Source organism: Puma concolor, chromosome B4 (genome assembly GCF_028749965.1).
Source record: "Puma concolor isolate L17-30 chromosome B4, mPumCon1.1.hap2, whole genome shotgun sequence".
Lineage (NCBI taxonomy): Eukaryota > Metazoa > Chordata > Mammalia > Carnivora > Felidae > Puma > Puma concolor.
Window position 1 is genome coordinate 42,159,925 of NC_141673.1, and position 21,632 is coordinate 42,181,556.

The 21,632-nt window shown below is 34.9% G+C and overlaps 1 protein-coding gene across 5 annotated transcripts in view; it reads right to left on the minus strand.

Annotated features, from left to right (window-relative positions):
• ZDHHC17 (zDHHC palmitoyltransferase 17) overlaps positions 1 to 21,632 on the minus strand; it is a 109,456-nt gene that overhangs the window by 46,330 nt on the left and 41,494 nt on the right. For all 5 annotated transcript variants that reach the window (XM_086712782.1, XM_086712777.1, XM_086712781.1 and 2 more), the window contains 5 exons: positions 21,183 to 21,260; positions 20,444 to 20,588; positions 15,198 to 15,262; positions 14,399 to 14,561; positions 6,202 to 6,327 (listed from right to left, as the gene is read on the minus strand). In XM_086712782.1, coding sequence (XP_086568908.1) covers positions 6,202 to 6,327; positions 14,399 to 14,561; positions 15,198 to 15,262; positions 20,444 to 20,588; positions 21,183 to 21,260 — 577 coding nt within the window. The remainder of the gene's footprint in view (positions 1 to 6,201; positions 6,328 to 14,398; positions 14,562 to 15,197; positions 15,263 to 20,443; positions 20,589 to 21,182; positions 21,261 to 21,632) is intronic.

The following is a 21,632-nucleotide window of genomic DNA, read 5'->3' on the forward strand; positions in this document are numbered from 1 at the left end:
TCTGCCTATATAAACAACTTGCCAATATTCTTACATGTGAAGTGAGTTTCTTATAGACAGTACATAGTTGGGTCATGTTTTATAATACAGAAAGCCAATATGTGTCCTTTACTTGGTATATTAGAATATTTTAATGTAATGAGATTACTGATATGCTAGAGTTTAAGTCTATAATTTTATTTTTTGTTTTCTACTTCTTCTCTATGGTTTCTCTGTTTTCTTTTTCCTGCCTTCTTGTGGGTTACTGGAAAGCTTTTTAGAATTCTATTTTGATTCATCTACAGTGTTTCTCAGTTTATCTCTTTGTATAGCTTTCTTAGTAGTTACTCTAAGTATTATATAAACATAACTTATCCTAGTATATACTGGTGTCATCATTTTACCAGTTCAAGAGAAGTGTGGAAACTTTACTTGCCTTTATGCCTCTCTACCCACCCCTGATTATATTATAAATTGTCTCACATTGGGGCGCCTGGGTGGCTCAGTCGGTTAAGCGGCCGACTTCGGCTCAGGTCATGATCTCACGGTCCATGAGTTTGAGCCCCGCGTTGGGCTCTGTGCTGACAGCTCGGAGCCTGGAGCCTGTTTTGGATTCTGTGTCTCCCTCTCTCTGACCCTCCCCCGTTCATGCTCTGTCTCTCTCTGTCTCAAAAATAAATAAACGTTAATAAATAAATAAATAAATAAATAAATAAATAGTCTCACATATGTTCTTTACCCACATTTAGAGACACATCAAGCAGTATTATAATTTTTGCTCCATCATCAAACATAATTTAGAAGGTATAAGATGAGAAGTCCATGGTATTTACCCATAATTTGGCTTATCATAATCTTATGTTGCAAGATCTTTTATCATTTCCTTTTTTTTTTCTAATTTTTTTTCATTTCCTTTCTGTTTAAAGAACTTCTCTTAGCCATTCTTCTAGGGTAGGTCTGCTGGTAACAAATTTTCTTAGTTTTCCTTTATCTGAGGAAGGTGAGATTTCTCCTTCATTCCTGAAAGATATTTTTACTGGATACTGGATTCTGGGTTGACAGCTCTTTCCATTCAGCACATGAAAAATGTGTGCCAGTTTCTTCTGGCCTCTATGGTTTCTGACAAGAATTCCAGGGTCGTCTGAACTGTTTCACCCCTGCTGGTAAGGGGATTTCAAGAATTTTATTTTTTGGTCTTTTGTTTCCAGAATTTTGACTATGATGTGTTCAGGCAGGATTTCTTTGAGTTTATTCTGTTTAGGGTATGTTCCAGTTCTTATTCAGTAGGTCTGTCTTTTGACAAATTTGGGGGTTTTATGGGCCATCATATCTTTTGAGTACTTTTTTAGTTCCACCCTCCTGCTCTTCTTCTTCTGGGACACCAAACATATCAATATCAGATACTCTGTTATAACCGCAGGTTCCTTAGGCTCTGTTCATTTTTTTCAATTTATTCCCTTTTGTCATTCAGAATGTGTAATTTTTATTGTTCTATCTTCAAGGTCACAGATTCTTTCCTCTGTGCCCTCTATTCTGCTGTTGAGCCCATTCACTGAGTTTTGTACATTTGGTTATTGTAATTTTCAGTTTTAAAATTTCCATTTGGTTCTTCTGTATATTCTATTTCTATATTTCTATTTCTTTGCTGAGACTATTTTTCCTTTGTTTCAAGCATGTTCATAATTATTCACTGAAGTCTTTTTTAATGGCTGTTTTAAAATATTGTGTCAGAGGGGCGCCTGGGTGGCGCAGTCGGTTAAGCGTCCGACTTCAGCCAGGTCACGATCTCGCGGTCCGTGAGTTCGAGCCCCGCATCAGGCTCTGGGCTGATGGCTCAGAGCCTGGAGCCTGTTTCCGATTCTGTGTCTCCCTCTCTCTCTGCTCCTCCCCCGTTCATGCTCTGTCTCTCTCTGTCCCAAAAATAAATAAACGTTGAAAAAAAAAAATTAAAAAAAAAAAAAATATTGTGTCAGATAATTCTAATATCTCTGTCATCATGTTGTTGGTACCTACTTGATTCTCTTTTTATCAGTTTCAGATCTTCTTGGTTATTGGTATGATGAATGTTTTCCTTTGAAACCTGGACATTTTGGATTTTGGGTATTATCAGACACTGGATCTTATTAAACCTTTTCTTTTAGATGGATTCCTCTGATGCAGCATGGCAGAAGGAGGGAGTGACACACCTTCCCAATACTGCCAGGTGATGTGAATGAAGCTCAGATCTCAACTTGGACTCCACGGACACCTGAGAAGGGGGGGCTCCTAATTACTGTTGGGCAAAGGTGGAACTTCCAATTCTCACTATACCTCTACTTATACCTCCCTGGCTGGGAGGGTTAGAAGTGCCTCATTATTGTTTCCTCTGTGGTCTTCCCTGATAGAGCAGGGGATGGGACCTCATTAACGACCAGTGGGGATGAAAGTGCCAAATCTTTATTTAGCCTTCTCTGACACCATCCCAGGAGATAAGATGGGACACCTCATTACAGCCTGGTAAGGGTGGAAGTCTGATGGCCTTTGCTGGTATGATTTGGGATGGAGCCACAGTTTTTTTGCAATATTTAGCTGTGGCAGAAATTTATTTTCTAAAAATCTCTATCTTGTTAAGCTGCCTCTTTTGTGGTTCTTTGGCTAAACAGGAGGATTTTGCCAGAGACTTTGTCTGTATTCATTTGTGATTCTAGGTTGTTGGTTTTGTCAGCTCCACTTTTGGGATATTTGAGGCAAAAAAAAAAAAAACAAAAACAAAATAAAACAAAACACAGGAAACTAACCACTATGTCATTCTTCAGGTCCTGAGCTCCCTAACCACTCTGCCTTTTTCTCTCCATCTCCCAGAATCTTCCTACATTTAAATATTTTGTACATAATGTCCAGGTTTTGCAGTTATACTTAGTGGGGAGGTACAGAGAAAAGAATGTCTACTCCATCTTCCCAGATTTATTTTCATATATATCAATAGACAATATTAAAGAGGACAATATGTGAGATTACCATTGTTAACAAAAGGGATCATGGGTTTTTAAGTGTTGAGAAATAATAGAGATTTCCCTCTAACTTATTGTTAAGCATTTATTTAGCCATAAATCTGCCTAACTAAAACTTTCTAACCTTAAAAATCCAAGAACTCTTGGGGTACCTGGGTGGCTCAGTTGGTTAAATGGCCAACTTTGGCTCAGGTCATGATCTCACAGTCTGTGGGTTCAAGCCCGTCAGGCTCTGTGCTGACAGCTCAGAACCTGGAGCTGCTTTGGATTCTATGTCTCCCCCTCTCTCTCTCTCTGCCCCTTCCCCACTCATGCATGCACGTGCTCTTTCTCTCTCTCAAAAAAAAATAAACATTAAAAAATATATAAAAAATCCAACAACTTTTAAAACAGTTTTCTGAAATCAAGATTTTCTCTGCATCTATCTAATCTACTAGCAGTGTCCAAAAATATTTTTCCCCCTTTGGGATGACTTACTTATTTTTAGAAAAATACTACTGAATCCTACATGCCACTGTTTCTTGTTTAAATACAGAACATACTGTACAGAACAGCAAATCAAGTCATGTTTATGACTCAAATATTTCTAATAGGAGGAAAAGACAACAATCTACATAATTACGAATACTTCGTTTCACAAAGCCCTCAACCATCACATATTTTTATTGAGTAATCTTTTTTAAAAATGTAGTGTATTTACAAATACTAATGCAAAAAAAAAACCAACAAAAACAAAAACAGGAATATTCAATTTCTGAACTGATCCCAGTAATATACAAACATTAATAAAACTGTGCTAAACTGTTCTCTCTTTTTTGAAAGAAATTAGGGGCGCCTGGGTGGCTCAGAAGGTTAAGTGTCTCACTTCAGCTCAGGTCATGATCTCGCGATTGGTGGGTTCAAGCCCTGCATCATGCTCTGTGCTAACAGCTCAGAGCCTGGAGCCTGCTCCAGATTCTGTGTCTCCCCTCTCTCTGCCCCTTCCCCGCTTGCACTCTGTCTCTCTCTCTCTTAAAAATAAATAAACACTGAAAAAAATTTACACAAAAATAAACTCAAAATGGATGAAAAACCTAAATGTAAGACAGGAAGCCATCAAAATCCTTGAGGAGAAAGCAGGCAAAAATCTCTTTGACCTTGGCCACAGTAACTTCTTACTCAACATATCTCCGGAAGCAAGGGAAACAAAAGCAAAAAGGAACTATTGGGAGGGACCTCATCAAAATAAAAAGCTTCTGCACTGGGAAGGAAACAATCAGCAAAACTAAAAGGCAACCGACAGAATGGGAGCAGATATATGCAAACAACATATCAGATAAAGGGTTAGTATCTAAAATCTACAAAAAACTTTTCAAACTCAACACCCCAAACAAATAACCAGTGAAGAAATGGGCAAAAGACATGAATAGACACTTCTCCAAAGAAGACATCCAGATGGCCAACTGACACACGAAAAAATGCTCAACATCACTCATCATCAGGGAAATACAAATCAAAACTACAATGAGATACCACCTCACACTTGTCAGAATGGCTAACATTAACAACTCAAGCAACGACAGATGTTGGTGAGGATGCAGAGAAAGAGGATCTCTTTTGCATCGCTGGTGGGAATGCAAACTGGTGCAGCCACTCTGGAAAACAGGATGGAGGTTCCTCAAAAAATTAAAAATAGAACTACTCTACAACCCAGCAATTGCACTACTGAGGTATTTATCTAAAGGATACAGGTGTGCTGTTTCGAAGGAGCACATGCACCCCAACGTTTATAACAGCTCTATCAACAGTAGCCAAAGTATGGAAAGAGCCCAAATGTCCATCAATGGATGAATGGATAAAGATGTGGTATGTGTGTATGTATATGTGTATGTGTGCATATATATATATATATATATATACACATATACATATATATATATACATATACATATATATATACATATATATACATATACATATATATATACATATATATATACATATACATATATATATACATATACATACACACACAATACACACACACACACACACACACACACACACACACACACACAAATGGAGTATTACTTGGCAATCAAAAGAGAAGGAAATTTTGCCATTTACAACTACATGGATGGAACTAGAGGGTATTATGCTAAGCAAAATGAGAGAAAAACATATATATGACTTCACTCATATGAGGACTTTAAGATACAAAATAGATGAACATAAGGGAAGGGAAGCAAAAATAATATAAAAACACGGGGGACAAAACATATAAGAGACTCTTAAATACAGAGAAAAAACAGAGAGTTGCTGGAGGGGTTATGGGAGGGGGTATGGGCTATATGGGTAAGGAGCATTAAGGAATCTACTCCTGAAATCATTGTTGCACTATATGCTAACTTGGATGTAAATTAAAAAAATAAATTAAAAATAAATAAATAAGTAAATACATCTTTTTAATAAAATTAAAAAATAAAAGAAATCACATTCAAACACATAAACCTGGCATCCAGTTCATTATTGCTATAATAAGTAACTATATATTAATAAACATCTAGAATTTACAAAGTCATTTTCATCTGACAATGTATTTTTTAAAAATCCTTTATAATATTTACACTAAACAAATAAAAGCATAAAGATTATGGGACTTTCCAAAGTAATATAAGACTCTTTTGTTACAAGCTTAGTTATTATGAGACATCAGCGTTTGTTTGCTATGTTGAGAAAAACTGCTCTAAATCCTAGAGGACAGAGCAAAATCAAAGAAAATAAAAAAATAACCATTCTCTATATCATATCTAGTAGTAAAATGAAAGAGGTAATACAACATGCAAAAATTGCTCATTATTCTCAACTGTGGGGTTGAAAAAAGGCAAGTTTATAAACTATAAATCTAACTCTTCTCATGTCTAAGTAATGGACTAATGAATTTTCAATGCATTAAGGAAGTCTGAACTATAAATAAATGAGGCATGCTTTTACATTTCCCTTTGTCCAAAAGTTGTCATTCTGTTGTGATAACACATAGATCAACATTAACTTTAAGTAAATAGTATTACCACCAGAACAGCCTAAAATAAAATGGTACTCAAGGCTTAATGCTATTCACCTTTGATGATTGACAAATTAGCCACACTGGTCAATGGCAAAATTAAAAACTATAAATGCTCAGGTAAGAAGGCATGCCTATGAATTTTACTTAAAAAGATTATATACTGAAAAACTTCAGTCATGAATTTACCTTATCAGCTTTGAGCTTTCTAAGGAAGGACGGATTGTCATATCCTTTGGCCTGTCTCGCCTCTTGTAAATGGTTGATCATCCACACGTTCTTTCTCTGCTTTGCCAAATCAAGTGCTGATTCACCCTGATAAGTAGAAGAAATTCATATTTAAAAAACTTTTAAAGCACTCCCATAAAAATAAACTGACTGAACAATTAGTTCACTAACATTGTTTTGACATCAGGCAAAGTCAAATACTAAAAGAATCTAAATCATTAAATATTACTTATGCTCTCCCATTCAAGGTACCATCAGTAAGAGTATTTACTCATCTTATTCTATAAATTCTATTTTTGCTTGCGTTTTGGCTTATATTAAAGTACATCAAAAAGTAGGTATTTCAGCACCTGCTGGATCAGAGGCTATCAAGTTTATCGGTTATTTCATATCTTTGTTTTATTAGTAATACTTATTACTACAAAACATCCTACTAGAATACTAAATTGCCAGAAACCTCTCAGTTTAATTTCAATGACAAAGGTCTGAAGAGAATAGGGAAGAATAAAAGTCAACTTCTATTTCTCCTACTGTTGTACTATCATCTTAAATTCATTCACACATCCAGAAATTTCCAAAGAGAATGAGAACAGTAACAAAAAATAGTGAAACTCAAGTTATGGACCTGTAGCTTCTAATCTCAAGAAGAAGAATGCCAAAGAGTAGAAGTGAATGAAACTAGTATGTTTTAAAGGAAGAAAGAAGATATAAGCGCCCCCAATTCTAGATCTATGCTTCTTTTTGCCCTTGTTAATTTCAAATCTTCTTTCTCATTAGTGAGACACCTACATTTCTATTCTTTTTAATATTCTACACTATTTACCTACTTTAAATATAAAAGTAAAGTGAAAAATTGTGTCTGACAAAATTTTAAGAATGTATAGATGAATATTCAAAATTACTTAAAAAAGGAAAATACTGAAATTTTATTGTGAAAAACTAGATAAAAACAAAAGAATAAGGAGCCTTGGAGAGCTTTACTTATGAGGGATGATTATTTATCAAGTATAAAGTACACTCTATGAAACAAAAAAACACTAAAAAATAAAAAGCAAACAACAAAACAAACACAGCACTACCACCAGTAGCAACAACTGTAACAATACAACAATAACAACAAAATGCCCAACCAATCCTTTAATAAAAGATCAATAGTATTTAATAAGGCACAGGCTTAAGCTAGGTGAGTCTTCCACAAATAGGAATATTTACTGTAAAATACCTCCTTACCTATTCAAAACTTCTATCACCTAAGTTGTAAGAACCAGCTAATTAATCCAAACTATAAAGATTACCTGAATAAAAGCAATCCCTTGGGTAACAATTCCCAGAGAATATCCTGCTGTTGCCTCGGTCCAGCTGAGCATCCCTTCCACTAGAGGGCCATGTGACACCTAAGGATTGCCTAGATAAAAAGATGGAGGGAGCTTTAAGAAATCTTTCAACTATTCCTCTAGTCTTCTGACTGCTTTTGTATAGTTTTTATTCAGCTGGTAAAATAAACAAGCAATTAATTTAAAGAATGATACTAAAACCAGGGTTCTAAGTCAAGTCTATATTTGATTACTCCATGTGTCAGCCCAAACAGTAAATGATAATAACAAGAGCAATAACAACAAGAGTCATGGAGTGTTTATAGACTATGTAACTGGTAATAAAAGAAATATTTCAAAGGTTTTGGTGAGATAAACACTATGGAAGGTGGAGAGGAGAAAATCACTTTTTGCCTGAGGTTGAATTTCATTGTTAAAACTAGGAAAATTCTTGTTTGGAGACCATCTAGGGCAGTTACTTAAGAGGTAATAAAAACTATTTTTAGAAAAAAGTATCTTATCTCATGTCAAGAAACCATATAAGATTTTTTCCATATATTAACAAAGCTCAGTAATCTTATAGCCCGCACAAGGTAAAAATTATGCTGTTTGCTAATTTTAGAAAGAAAAATGATAAATGCTTGGGCAGCACTTGGAGATTAATTGTCCTCCCAAAACTCAATTCATCTAAATTTATCTGTATAACCAAAACATGTGGGAGAGGGTAAAATATTATTTTTTAAAAATTCACAAATGAGATGCTGTAATAAAAAGGGATTACTGCATAGGTCACTTTAAAAAAAATCCTTAGTATCCCAAATCATTTTTCCCTTCCTTATTGTTATCATTTAACAAGACTGGATTTATTCCATGTAACTATTATGTGGGGCCACGGTTCTTAAATTCCTTTGAGTCATATTTCATGAAAGCCATTGACCTTCTCCCCAAAAAGCACTGATGCAAGTAATTTTTTGGTAATGATTTCAGGGGTTCATGGGCTCACCCTCTAACCAAAATTCACTAGTAAGTCCCAGATTAAGAATTTCTAATCTAGAGTATATGACCATTCCTGATCCTTCTAAGGATCAAAATAGTCATTTTAAAGTTACCTTATTTTGAAAAAAAAAATCATTTATTGGGGCGCCTGGGTGGCGCAGTCGGTTAAGCGTCCGACTTCAGCCAGGTCGCGATCTCACGGTCCGTGAGTTCGAGCCCCGCATCGGGCTCTGGGCTGATGGCTCAGAGCCTGGAGCCTGTTTCCGATTCTGTGTCTCCCTCTCTCTCTGCCCCTCCCCCGTTCATGCTCTGTCTCTCTCTGTCCCAAAAATAAATAAACGTTGAAAAAAAAATTTAAAAAAAAAAAAAAAAAATCATTTATTTACATATTAAAAGAATTGAATTTTTTATTCAAATAACTAATTTATAAGGGTAAATAATATAAAGACAGATTTCTAAGAAACTTTAATTTTAATTAGAAAAGCTATTTTAGAAGAAAAAGGATCAATATTTTTATAACTATAACACAAAGTATAATTTTTCATATTCTTTGAAAAGTACAACTTTTATTAGCTATTACAGCCAGATTTGCAGACTATATCTTTTTTGTTATAATTCATGATTATCAATTAGTCTCTTTCTTAGCTCTCAAAATAAAAACTGGAAAAATATACAGGTATAAATCAATTTTGTCAAATTCCTGGACAAAGAATCTACGTTGTTTTCAATTAATTAATTTTTCCCCTGTTGACATTCATATCAACTTATGTTTACTTAATTAGCTTGCTATTCCACATAGCTAAAAGGCACCACACCTCAAATTATATTCTTACCACCCTCACCCCAAGAAAGTCTTCCTCCTTCAGTCTTCACAACCTCAATATATCACAAGACATTCAGTTATTCAAACCAAAATCTAAGTCATCAATATTTCTTTTCACCCTCATATCTAATCTACTCTAAACTATCATTTTCATTTCTACTCTAAACTATCATTTCCAAATCCATTCATTGCTCTCCATCGCTATTCCTACAATTGTAGGCTAAACTAACATCACCTGCCTGGTTCATTACACTAGCCTAACTGATCTTTACCCATCCCCTCCATTTTTTTTAATTCTTCAATGCATTCTCCATCAGCAACCAAAGTAGTCTTTTAAAAATATTTAAAACACAAAGATTATAAAGCCAGCCTATGTAAATCCCCCCAAACTGCTTCTCATGACTGAGAACACAAAGTACCTTATCATGGCCTTGCACTATCTGGCACCTGCCTTCCTTAGTGACTGCACTCCCGTGCTCACTGCACTCAGTCCAGGCTGTCATTTGCTGCACCTCTAACAGGGCAAGCTTACTCCTGACCTTGGGACTTGCACTTGCAGGCTCATCTACGTGCAAAGTTTCTTCCTCACATGTCTTTGCATAATTGATCCCTTTATCAGACAAGTCTGAAAGCAATGTCATCTCCTCAGAGGTATTCCCAAGTCATTCTCACCTCATGTGGTCCCTTCATCCCTCATCACTGTACCACATTTGCCTATGAGGATGCATATGCATGTGTTTTTACTTATTGTCTATTTTCTTAATACAATGTAAATTCTGAGAGAATACAGACTTCATCTATCTTAAACGCCTGGACTCCCGAGCTCTGATATTTGTTAAATGAATGAATGAATGAATGAATGAATGGTTTCCATCAGAAGGTGGTGACTAGACTTCAGCATATGGAATCTGGAATGCCAGATTCCAGCAGAAAAAGCATCTGATACTTCATCTTTTTAATTCCACAAAAAGTGCATTTTAAAACAAAAATCTACTTTTCCACCAGTGTGGATAAAAAGATTAGTTTTCCTCTGAAAGTGTAAGTGTTCCCTGAGCAACTGAAGCAACTCCTTAAACTTTATTTCCTTTAAAAATAATGTCACTCCAAATAAGTCAGAGAAAGATAAATACTGTATGATCTCACTTATATCTGTAATCTAAAAAATAAAACAAATAAAATGAAACCAAGTTAACTGATACAGAGAACAGACCAGTGGTTCCCAGAAGCAGGGGTTGGGGGTGGGTGAAATAGGTGAAGGGAGCTGAAAGTTAACAATAACTTCCAGTTTTAAAATAAGTTAAGTCCTGAGGATGTAATGTACAGCATGGCGACTACAGTTAATGCTCCTGTATTGTAGGGGCGCCTGGGTGGCTCAGTCGGTTAAGCGTCTGACTTCAGCTCAGGTCATGATCTCACAGCTCGTGAGTTCGAGCTCTGCCTCAGGCTCTGCGCTGACAGCTGAGAGCCTGGAGCCTGCTTCAGATTCTGTGTCTCTTTCTCTCTCTCTACCCCTCCTCCACTCATGCTCTGTCTCTCTCTGTCTCAAAAATAAATACTACTGTATTGTATATCTGAAAGTTGCTAAGACTTTCTGATTAAGCAAATCTTCAGAGTTCCAATCACAAGAGAAAACAAAGTTTTGTGACAGATGCTGATTGGCCCTGTTGTGGTCATCTCATGACAGGTTCAGGTTACACTGTACACCTAAAACTAGTAAAATGCTGCATGCCAACTATACCTTAATTTAGAAAAATTTTAAATAATAATAACAATGATAATGATAATGATGATGATGATGTAACTCCAGAAGCTATCAGGGAACTACATTTCAAACTAACTTCTTTTTGTCAATAGCCAATCCTGCTTATACATGTCAGATAAAATTAAAACATTAATAAAAATAAAAAAACCAAACATAAATTTAAATAAAAGTTCTACAGGCACGATAATTATTTTACACTGTAGACGCTGGACTGCACTAGTTAAGAAAGCTACATTCAAGCTTTATCCTATCTTGGTACCAAATAATTCACATGCCTGAACCTACAAACCATTAAAATTATAAGGTTCAAATTATTTACATCATTTCAAATATCTCTCTTACCATTACCTTTCTGTTGAAATTCATTACAGATTATTTCTTTTACTAAGTCTAATAAAAGTTTATGCAATGGTTGAGGTGCCTGGGTGGCTTAGTCAGTTAATTGTCTGACTCTTGATTTGGCTCAGGTTACAATCTCACAGCCACAAGATCAAGTCCTGCATGGGGCTCCACGCTGGCAGTGTGGAGCCTGCTTGGAATTCATTCTCTGTCTGTCTGTCTTTCTGTCTCTCTCTCTCTCTGCCCCTCCCATGCTTGCGCATGCTCTCTTTAAAAAAAAAAAAAAAAAAAAAAAGCTTATGGGGCACCTGGGTGGCTCAGTCGGTTAAGCATCTGATTTCAGCTCAGGTCATGATCTCATGGCTTGTGAGTTCAATCAAGTGAGCTTGAGCCCCACTTCAGGTGAGCTCAAGCCCTGCTTCAGGCTCCACACTCTCCCTCTCTCTCTCTGCCCCTTGTGGGATTCTCTCTCTCTCTCTCTCTCTCACTGTCCCTCGCTCACTTACACCTGCTCTCTCAAAAATATACATACATATGTACATACATAAATAATCTCATCTTTATGCAATGGTTAATGCAAAGTGCAAGGGCTCACTATTTGAAAAGACATTAAATTTACAATCTACACTTCAAAGACTTAAAGATTATGATCCAAGTGAAGTTATCCAAAAGTCTGTATGTATAAAAAATATACTCTTAAATGGTCTAAAAATACATACTACTAGTTTCAAATTCCAGAACTGTTCAGTCATGTTATCACAATTTTTAGTGTTATTGCAATTTCAACAGGCTCTTGGTAGAGTCTCTGGAGACTCAGTATTTGACACAGTAAAATTGGTTCTATCTTTTTAATAATGTAACATGAAATATTTTGAAATATATTCCTGGGGCATGATCGCTTTAAGAATGGCTGTCCAGGAGGTGGGCACCTGCCTGGTTGTCTCAGTCGGTTAAGCATCTGAGTTTTGATTTTGTCTCAGGTCATAATCTCGCAGTTCGTGAGCCCCACATCAGGCTCTGCACTGACAGCACGGAGCCTGGCTTGGGATTCTCTCGCCTTTCTTATCCTTCTGCCCCTCCCCTGTGCCTCTCTCTCTCAAAATAAATAAACATTAAAAAAGAAAGAAAGAAAGAATGGCTGTCCAGTACCAAACAGAAGAGAAACAATGCTCTAAAGCAATACAGATATAAACATAAGGTAAACTCACTAATTTTTTCATATGGGGATATTAGTCAGCCTTAGTCAAACTCTTCCTTTCCTGTCCTTTAGGCCTTGAGGTTAGCCCAATTTACTAATCATAGTGTTAAAAACGTTTCTGAGCTTCCTATTTAAGAACATTTGGGGGACACCTGGGTAGCTCAGTAGGTTAAGTGTTGACTCTTGGTTTCAGCTCAGGTCTGATATCATGGTTTGTGAGATCAAGCCCCATTTTGGGCTCTGTGCTCACAGCACAGAGACTGCTTGAGATTCTCTCTCATCTCTCTCTTTCTCTCTGCCCCTATCCCACTGGTGCTCTCTCTCTTTTACAAAATAAATAAGTAAACTTTTTTTAAAAAATTAAATTAAATTTAAAAAAAACATTTCAAAAAGCAAACTTTTCTCTCTATAATTTCAGAAATGGCAGGGAGGTATAATGGCAGAGTGTCAGAAAAACTAGCTTAGAGGTAAAGCTCAAGACTACATAAATCTTCAGTCTGTCAAAAAATATTTAGAGTGCCCATCATGTGTCAGGCCCTATAATATGCTGACTTTCCTCTTTCAATATTGTATTGTCAGATATTCAGCCATTCTGATCACTTTGGGGAAAGACAGAAAGACCTGAAATTTAAAAAAGAAAGAAAGAAACTTTTTCTCAATTTCTTATAGTTTCCAACAAGATATTTGATATCTACTTTTAACTAAGTACTTTTAATTAAACTCATTTTTAAAAATTGGTTAAAATTTTAAGTAAATTAGGCTCCATACAGCTAGTCTAAGCTATATTATTTTAGCAGTTTAACCTCAGAGTAATTGAATACAGAAAGAACTATTCACTGGAACATAATTAGATGCCCTGATCCAGCAGGAGATAACCTACTTTTTGATTGCCATTTCAGAATATTGTGTGGCTCAAATGTCTTTCAAATTTAATTAGCACATATCCCTTAGAAATTTAAGAGATCTGACTCCAAAAGTATTATGGTTTATAGTCAAAATTAAAGAACACTTCTCAAAGGGCACAAAATTATTTATGAATTCACATTATTGAAAGATGATGTTTCAAAGTTTAAAGTCATTTCACAGAAAGAATGGTGCCAAACACCACGGTGGATCCTGAAGCTTTAAAAATAAAAATGGTTAACCAAAATTTAAGACTACCAACAGAACTGTCTTTCAACTACTCATGTAATGTCTGCAAATTTCTAAATGTTCAGAATGCAAATGTTAATTAATTGTGCTTTGCTCTTAGATACTCTTGTATACTTTTCCTGGATCAGGCCAAACATCCGCGGGAGAGGTATTCACATTTAATAAATCTGTAAAGGTCCTGATCTTTAAAACAAGCCAATTACAAGGCAAAGAATCAGTGAAAGTTATTAGGCATAATGTGGTTTAACTACAAACATGTGATTCTTTGTACTGGTCTTCTTAAAGAAACCAGAAAATTATTCCCTTCACCTATGAAGATATGGGTTATGTAATTTAATTTTCAAAAGAAAGAATTCACTAATGAAAAGGCCATCAAAATCTGACAATTACTTCAATACTACAAAAGTAAATAAACCAATCTTTCAAAACAAATTCTTGCATGGAAGCAAAGGGTGTGAGCTTAAATAAGATGTTTCTTCCATCTTTGACAGTCTGTGAAAAAATCTAGTTTTTTATTGACGAACTGAGATCTTAACAACATTTCACATAACATAATCAATACAGGGTATTTTTACCTTGATATTCTGGGCATCAACATTAGCCCCAGCTTCCAGAAGAAGACTAATGACTGTGGTATTCCCTGCTAGTACTGCCCAATGCAGAGCAGTGTTTTTGTGATACTTGTCACCAAGGTTAACTGAAACATTGAATGTTAAAAGCAATCTAGTTGGATCCACACTGAAAAGGAAAAAAAAAAAAAACAACAACAACAACCCTAATTTCAATTATAGAAATCATTACAGATACTAAACTGATCATGGTTGCATTTGCATCCCATTTTGGAACACTTCCATTCTAACCTATACTCAACCTTATAATCAGTAATGAGACAATATTCTAATCTGAAGGATTAAATATGTGCAACACCTATACAAAGTTCCAAGAGAAGGCATACGTGGTCCTGACATTTTCTGTTTTTCATTAGGGATTGAGGTCTTAATACCTATATAATTAAACAATTAAATTTTTTAATTAAAATCTGGATTATTCCAAAAATATTTTCAGGCTACTTACTAATTAATATATCAACCCTGTCGATATACAAATAATGTGAAAAAAAATCATTTTTAAAAATAACATCTTTCATTCTTAAAAACTGCTAAAAGAGGAATAGATTAAGAATACCGTAACTACCAAGGTCAAGGTAAGCACAAAGATTCAAACATTCAAAAAGGTAATTGTCATACACTATGTACTCATAATAAGAATTTTAAATATTAGCAAATAGAACATTAACTGCCTTTTCCCATCATTTATTTTACATTTTATTATGCTGACAATGATCTGAATAAATATTTTATGATGGTTACATACCTATGTGTTCTATAAGCTGCCCACATTAAAGGTGTCATTCCATTCTGATCCATCATATCTACATCCTAATAAATAAAAAGAAAAAAGACAGTAAAAATTTCTAAGTTCCTACAAAACTTACTTGAAAAATCTAATTTGCATGTCACAGGAAAAGCCAATATAACACTCTTCAATCAAGGGTCATTTATGAAACTTTTTCTAACACTAAAATAAAACCACCTATTGTCACTAAATATTTTAATTAATGGGCATATATTTAACTGACAAAACATTAAATGTGTATTTAATTACCATATATTTATAGATTTCCCTTTTCAGATGCTGTAATCAGCCTTTCAATGTTTTGCATTTAAAGATCCTGACCTACTCTTCATCTTTCATCCACAAATAAGAAGTTAAATGATTTAAGTGTCCAAAAAACTTATTTATACAAATTCGCGATAAGAAGGAATAACAAAACCCTGTTTACTTCTAGCCATTTCAAAACAAAGAATAAAAAGACCTATCTTTTCAATAAACTCAAAGAAAGTCCACTTCACTTTTTATTTTATGCACGTACATTTTTAGAGTCAAATAACTTTGCAAAGTTTGTGGTGATAAAGCTGTTCTCTGCCTTTCTCTCCACTATTTTCACCTCTTTTAGCTCATTACTTTGGTATTTACCCTCCACATCTTAAAGTAAGATGCATGAATTACTACTTTTTGATTTTTCAGTTTTAGGCATTATCTTCTGAGACTCTTTGGTATGCAAAATGAGAATTTTTTACTCTTCCTGCCCCATAACAAATATGCACCTTTCTATTCTTTCAAGAGATCTACTGTATTTTTGGTTCTATAAATATTTGATATCTACATTATTACAAATGTATATGAATACTATTCCCAGCAAAATAGTGATTATTTTATTTCTCCTACCCAACTTTTTGCTTTCCTAATGGTACTCCCCCCCCCTTTTTGCTTAGTTTTTTGACAAATTAGAATTAAAACTACCATTTCTTTAACCAAAACTCTTCCCTAGTTACCTAAATCTCCTTTCAAGACATCCTGATGTATCAGGGATTCTATCAGTTTCACTTCTCTAAAATTATCTAACTCCAACCTGGACTAATTTTCCTCTATGCCTGAGGTATTTGTCCCATTAGCTAAAGAGAAGTTCTTTGAGGATTAAAATTGTTATAAAATTCATCTTTGTATTCTCAGTGCCCAGCAGAGTGAAACCATTTGTGAAGTGATCAAAAACCATTTGTGAAGTGAAAAGACATGTTTATCTACCTATTTGTTTGGGAAAGGCATAGGCTTTTAGACAGACATGGTTTTGAATTCTTAGCTCTACCACTTACTAGCTAGAAGACTGGCAAAATCACTTTAATTCTCTGAGCTTCAGCTTCCTCATTTAAAAACGTGAATATATAATGGCTTCCTAAGAACCCTGTGATGATTAAATGGAACAATGTGTGTAAAGCACCTATAGCCTAGAATATAACAGGCTATGTGTTATACATATAACACCTATGTGTGTAAAGCACTCTATAGCCTAGAATATAACAGACATTCAACAGATACTAAGTTTCCTCTTCTTCCCTTCCCCATCGCCCAATTCTGGATTATATAAAAGTAGCAGCTGTAATCCAGGTTGTGTTATCTAGTATACCAGTCATGCAGAGAGGACAGAGTCATAGTCGAGTATACTGCAAAACACTTTAAAACTCTATGCAGCAATTCTCTTGAGCCACTGATACAGAGGGAATATGCCTCAAATGTGAACATTTTCAAGGGTATGGAGGCAGAAAAAATGTTGAGGAAACAGTACATTAGACAAACTAGACGCATCCTTGGATATCATCAGTTTTGTCCCTCGTAGTAAATACTGTAATCAAATGGCATGCCTTATCCATTATAAATCCATTTCTGGATTCATGTTAAATGTGGGTGGGAAATGTCCTATGTAACCTCATTCGATACTTCCAATATACACACCAATTTTTTTTCAATTAAAGTCTTTACGAAAATCTTCTCAGAAATGACAAGTTTCCTTGTTTCTTATAGGAGTCAAGCACTGTAACTTATTTTACTTCTTTCACTGTCCTAATTTCAAGATAGCTCAACTAAATTTGATGTCCAAGTAAGACAGACATGTAAATTCTTTAGTTTCTTCTCCCTTCTTAGTTGTTTTTTCCTATCCTTTTAAAGAAGTGACGGTATTAAAAAATATAAGTGAAATTAAAAATGTAAAATAATGCCACATCTCTAGAGTACTAAAAGAAAAATGAAATTCAACCTTTTCTTTCTTTGGCTCAGGATTTAAAACTTGGTACTTCTTTTCCAAGTTCAGCCTGGACGTATGGGTATTCTCTATTAGGAAGAATTAACAAGCCCAGATCAAAAGCTTATGGGGATTCCATGATCAACAGGGCTCCATAACTTAGCATTTTCCCTTTTCTCCTGAAAATCATCCAAAAGAATTGGTAGTGAACACTAAATATATTTTAACAATAGAGCTAAAATGAAACAAATGTGAGGAACAGAATGACAAACTAAATGGAAATGTTATATGCCCTAAGAATGTAAAACTGATACAATTAACAAAAAAATGGAGAAAAAAATGAAGACAAAAATGGAAAAAGAAGGTTGGAAAGAAAGTGTGAAGAGTACCTAATCTGTAATAGCTATGAGTCAAAGGATATTACTTATAGTTAAAAAAATCAAGTAATGGAAATGTACTTATATCTACCAGAAAGAAGTTAACACTAAGAAAAACAGTATTATAGACTAAAGTCAGTGAAAGGGAAGAAAAAGAAAAAATGAAAATATAGCAATTTTATTATTACTTATAATTGGGAACTAATCAGAACTAATAAAATTTGAGCAAACATCTGACTGAAATAAAACAGACAGAGAACTGTGTGACTATCTGAGGGAAGGATTTACCAAGCAGAAGGTAAGATCAATCACAAAGGCCCTAAAGCAGCAGCGTAGCAGAGCTGCTCAAGGAACAGGAGGAAGACTGGTGTGTCAGAGCAGAGTGAGTGAGGGGAAATGACAAAAGATGGGCTGGAGAACCCATGGTTCTGTAGGCCAAAGAAGGACTTTGGACCCCAAAGTATGATGTAATGAACACTACAGAAGTTTACTTTTATAATTAGTGTATAGATGGAAAAAAATTCTGGAAAAATATACTAAACAATTAAAAGAAAGTGATCTCAGTTTGGGATGCGGGTAAGGGAAGACGTGGGGTTTCATTTTCTAAGTCATACTCTGCTCTTATGTTTGAATATTTTACAGTAAGTGTGTTACTTTTGTAGCAAAAAAATTACTCATGAAAAAGAAAACAAACTGCCATTTGTTATCATCATGCATTTATTATATACAAAAGGTACTGTAACAGGTAGAAATCCCTGCCCCGAGAATTTTATAGCCAATATCCTATGCCAGAATTAAAAAGATTATTAAAAGGGGCGCCTGGGTGGTGCAGTCGGTTAAGCGTCCGACTTCAGCCAGGTCACGATCTCGGGGTCCGTGAGTTCGAGCCCCGCGTTGGGCTCCGGGCTGATGGCTCGGAGCCTGGAGCCTGTTTCCGATTCTGTGTCTCCCTCTCTCTCTGCCCCTCCCCCTTTCATGCTCTGTCTCTCTCTGTCCCAAAAATAAATAAAACACGTTGAAAAAAAAAAAAAGATTATTAAAACATCCAAAACCCAAAATCAATATGCTAACAAAAAGACTAAAAAAAATTTATACCACTTTTCTTACCCAGTTAAAAAAACAAAAGGAAAAAAAGCGAATATAAATTTATACCTGCAAAATAAAAAGCCACTAACAACACTATCATGGGTTATAGCACCATTTGTTGCTCCAAACCCCAGCCTAGAAGGAACTCTGGGAGAACAAAAGTAATCTCCTGTGGCAGCTGGTATCCAAAGATGGCCCCCAATAAACTTCACCTGCTGGTATTCACATCCACGTGTCCCCCCAATGAACATGGACTGGCCCTGTTACTTGCATTAACCGACAGAATGGAGCACAAATGTTGCTGTGTCAGTTCAAGACTTAAGACTTAAAAGAGGCAGAGCTGCTTCTGTTCTTTTGGGAGCTCCCAACACACAAGAAGTCTAGTTGCCCTGCTAGAAAGACTACGTGGAGGGTGCTATGGACAGAGAATTCTGAGACTGCATGGAGAAAAAGAGAGAGGACTAGTCATCTCAGCATTCCACCTGGACCCAGCCTTTTAGCCATTCCTATTAAGATACAAGGTATGTGAATGAGCCATCCTCCATCTCAGTTAAGCCCCCAGACAACTGTAGCCCCAGCCATTATCACAAGGCAAAGAACCACCAAGCCAAGACCAGTCAACCCAAGGAATAGCTGATATTGTTCTAAAGCTGTCAGAACCGCTTTTGTGGGTAGTCTGTCAATACCATAACAGAAACCCTTCCCCTACTAGCAAGTAGCCGGTCTACACCTCTTTCCTTAAGCTATAAGCACAACACACAAGGGTCAGTGCTTGGCACTGCCAACAACAAATATCTTAAAAGAATTCATAAGATAAATGCTATTCAAATTGTGAATCTGCATAAAAATTTTAATCTAAAATAAATGTTAATAGCATTGAAGTAAAATCATTTGTCTTACTCTTATGATGAGATCCTTAGCTATAAAACTAATATTTAAGTATGACCAGAGAAAATACATGAAACAAAAACTGAGAAACATTAATTTTAATGAAATACACTTATCACAAAAACATGGTATATATAAACTGGTACCTATTTAATGCGATTATAGTCAGTACACACTCAAAAAGTCAGGAAGAACCCCTTAAATCATGAGAAGTTTTCTGACATGTATGAAGCAGCATTATTTTACACAGCAGAAACCAAGAAACTGATCCTAAACAATTTATCCCCTTCTCCAAGAGGTACCTAATAGAGAAAATAACCAGTAAAATATGTTCAAAAAAGTTTAAATGAATTCAGAGGATATATTCAAAAGATGTAATTAAGGGAAAAAATAGATACTTAAATTTTCTTACTTTCCAGGATTCATCTCTATCATTCTCAGAAATAAAAAATGCAATTTAATAGATCATTATCTGGTTCTTGATTATCTTTCTTATTTTCAACTTAACTACATTTACTACCTCAATATGAAACTAACTATATATTTATTCACTGTCATCCATCAGAGAGTACTATTCAAAATAAACCATGAAGAACATCTGATTAAAATCCACACCATTGTAATTTTTTTACCTGTCCTTTTGCTATGAGATAAGCAACAATTGAGGTATGTCCAAACTGAGCAGCCAGATGAATACAGCTACATCCTTCTCCATCAATTAGTGAAGGATCTGCACCATATTTCATTAGTTGCACAACCATAGATAGATGGCCTTGTCTAAAACATAAAAGAATAAACACTTAAATATATAAAGTTATTTCAAACAAGATCTCCGGGAAGATCTTTTTTTAAATAGGGTAATGGTGGAAAAGATTATACAAATGTTTAAAAAGTTTTTTAAAATAGGCATATGTCAAGACATACTTAGGATTTTAAGGTTTTTAAGTCTCAACTGAAATAAGTCTTTTAAATTTTAGAGATACTTATAACTTCTTTAAATATGTAATAAATAGTTACTATATTCTATTAATCCTATTCAAATATTATCTTAATTATCTCAGAAACTGGGCAACTTCTTTAATTGTAAATATACAGAGGCTGCATAATATTACATTTACAAACTCAAAGTTTAACTCAGTCTTAACCTAACTGGATTAACATCAGCATGGTGAATTCCCTAAACATTCTGGGACAATAAACTGCTGCCAATGCACGTAACACCATACGGCAATACGTTAGTACACTGTTGGTATTAACTATTACTTTAAGTTCTCCCATTCATTTTAGCATATCATTAAAAAAATAAAATTGTTTAGTTATAGACTAAAAAAGAAACCAAAGGAAAAAAATAATCCAGAAGCAAATTTAAACCTTGTGGCCCAGTGCAATGGAGTTGAATTTAGGTCTCCTCCAAGTTGATCCACAATAGCACCTTTCGAAATATAGTATCTATAAGACAAAATTTTAAATAATTTAGACAACTTGCATTTTCAATTTTATGAAATTATGTAAAAAATAAAGAAAAAAATGTTTTCCATTGTAGATCTCATGCTAGTTTATGTCTCTATGATAAACAATCTTTTGTGATCTTTAAAAAATATACTTAGTAGAATTTATATCAAACACATCACTCTCTTTTGTTCTAGAAGCAAAAGGAAAATAATTTTTTTAAAGTTACAAAAAAGAACAGCAATACCAAATAACAATTCTATAAAAAAAGAAGGTGGTGAGAGAACCATTAAGACTTGGATCAAAGAGCAACAGCACAGAAAAGTTGTAGAACAGGCCACTTAGTCTACCATTGGTAGAGGCTCAGCTTTT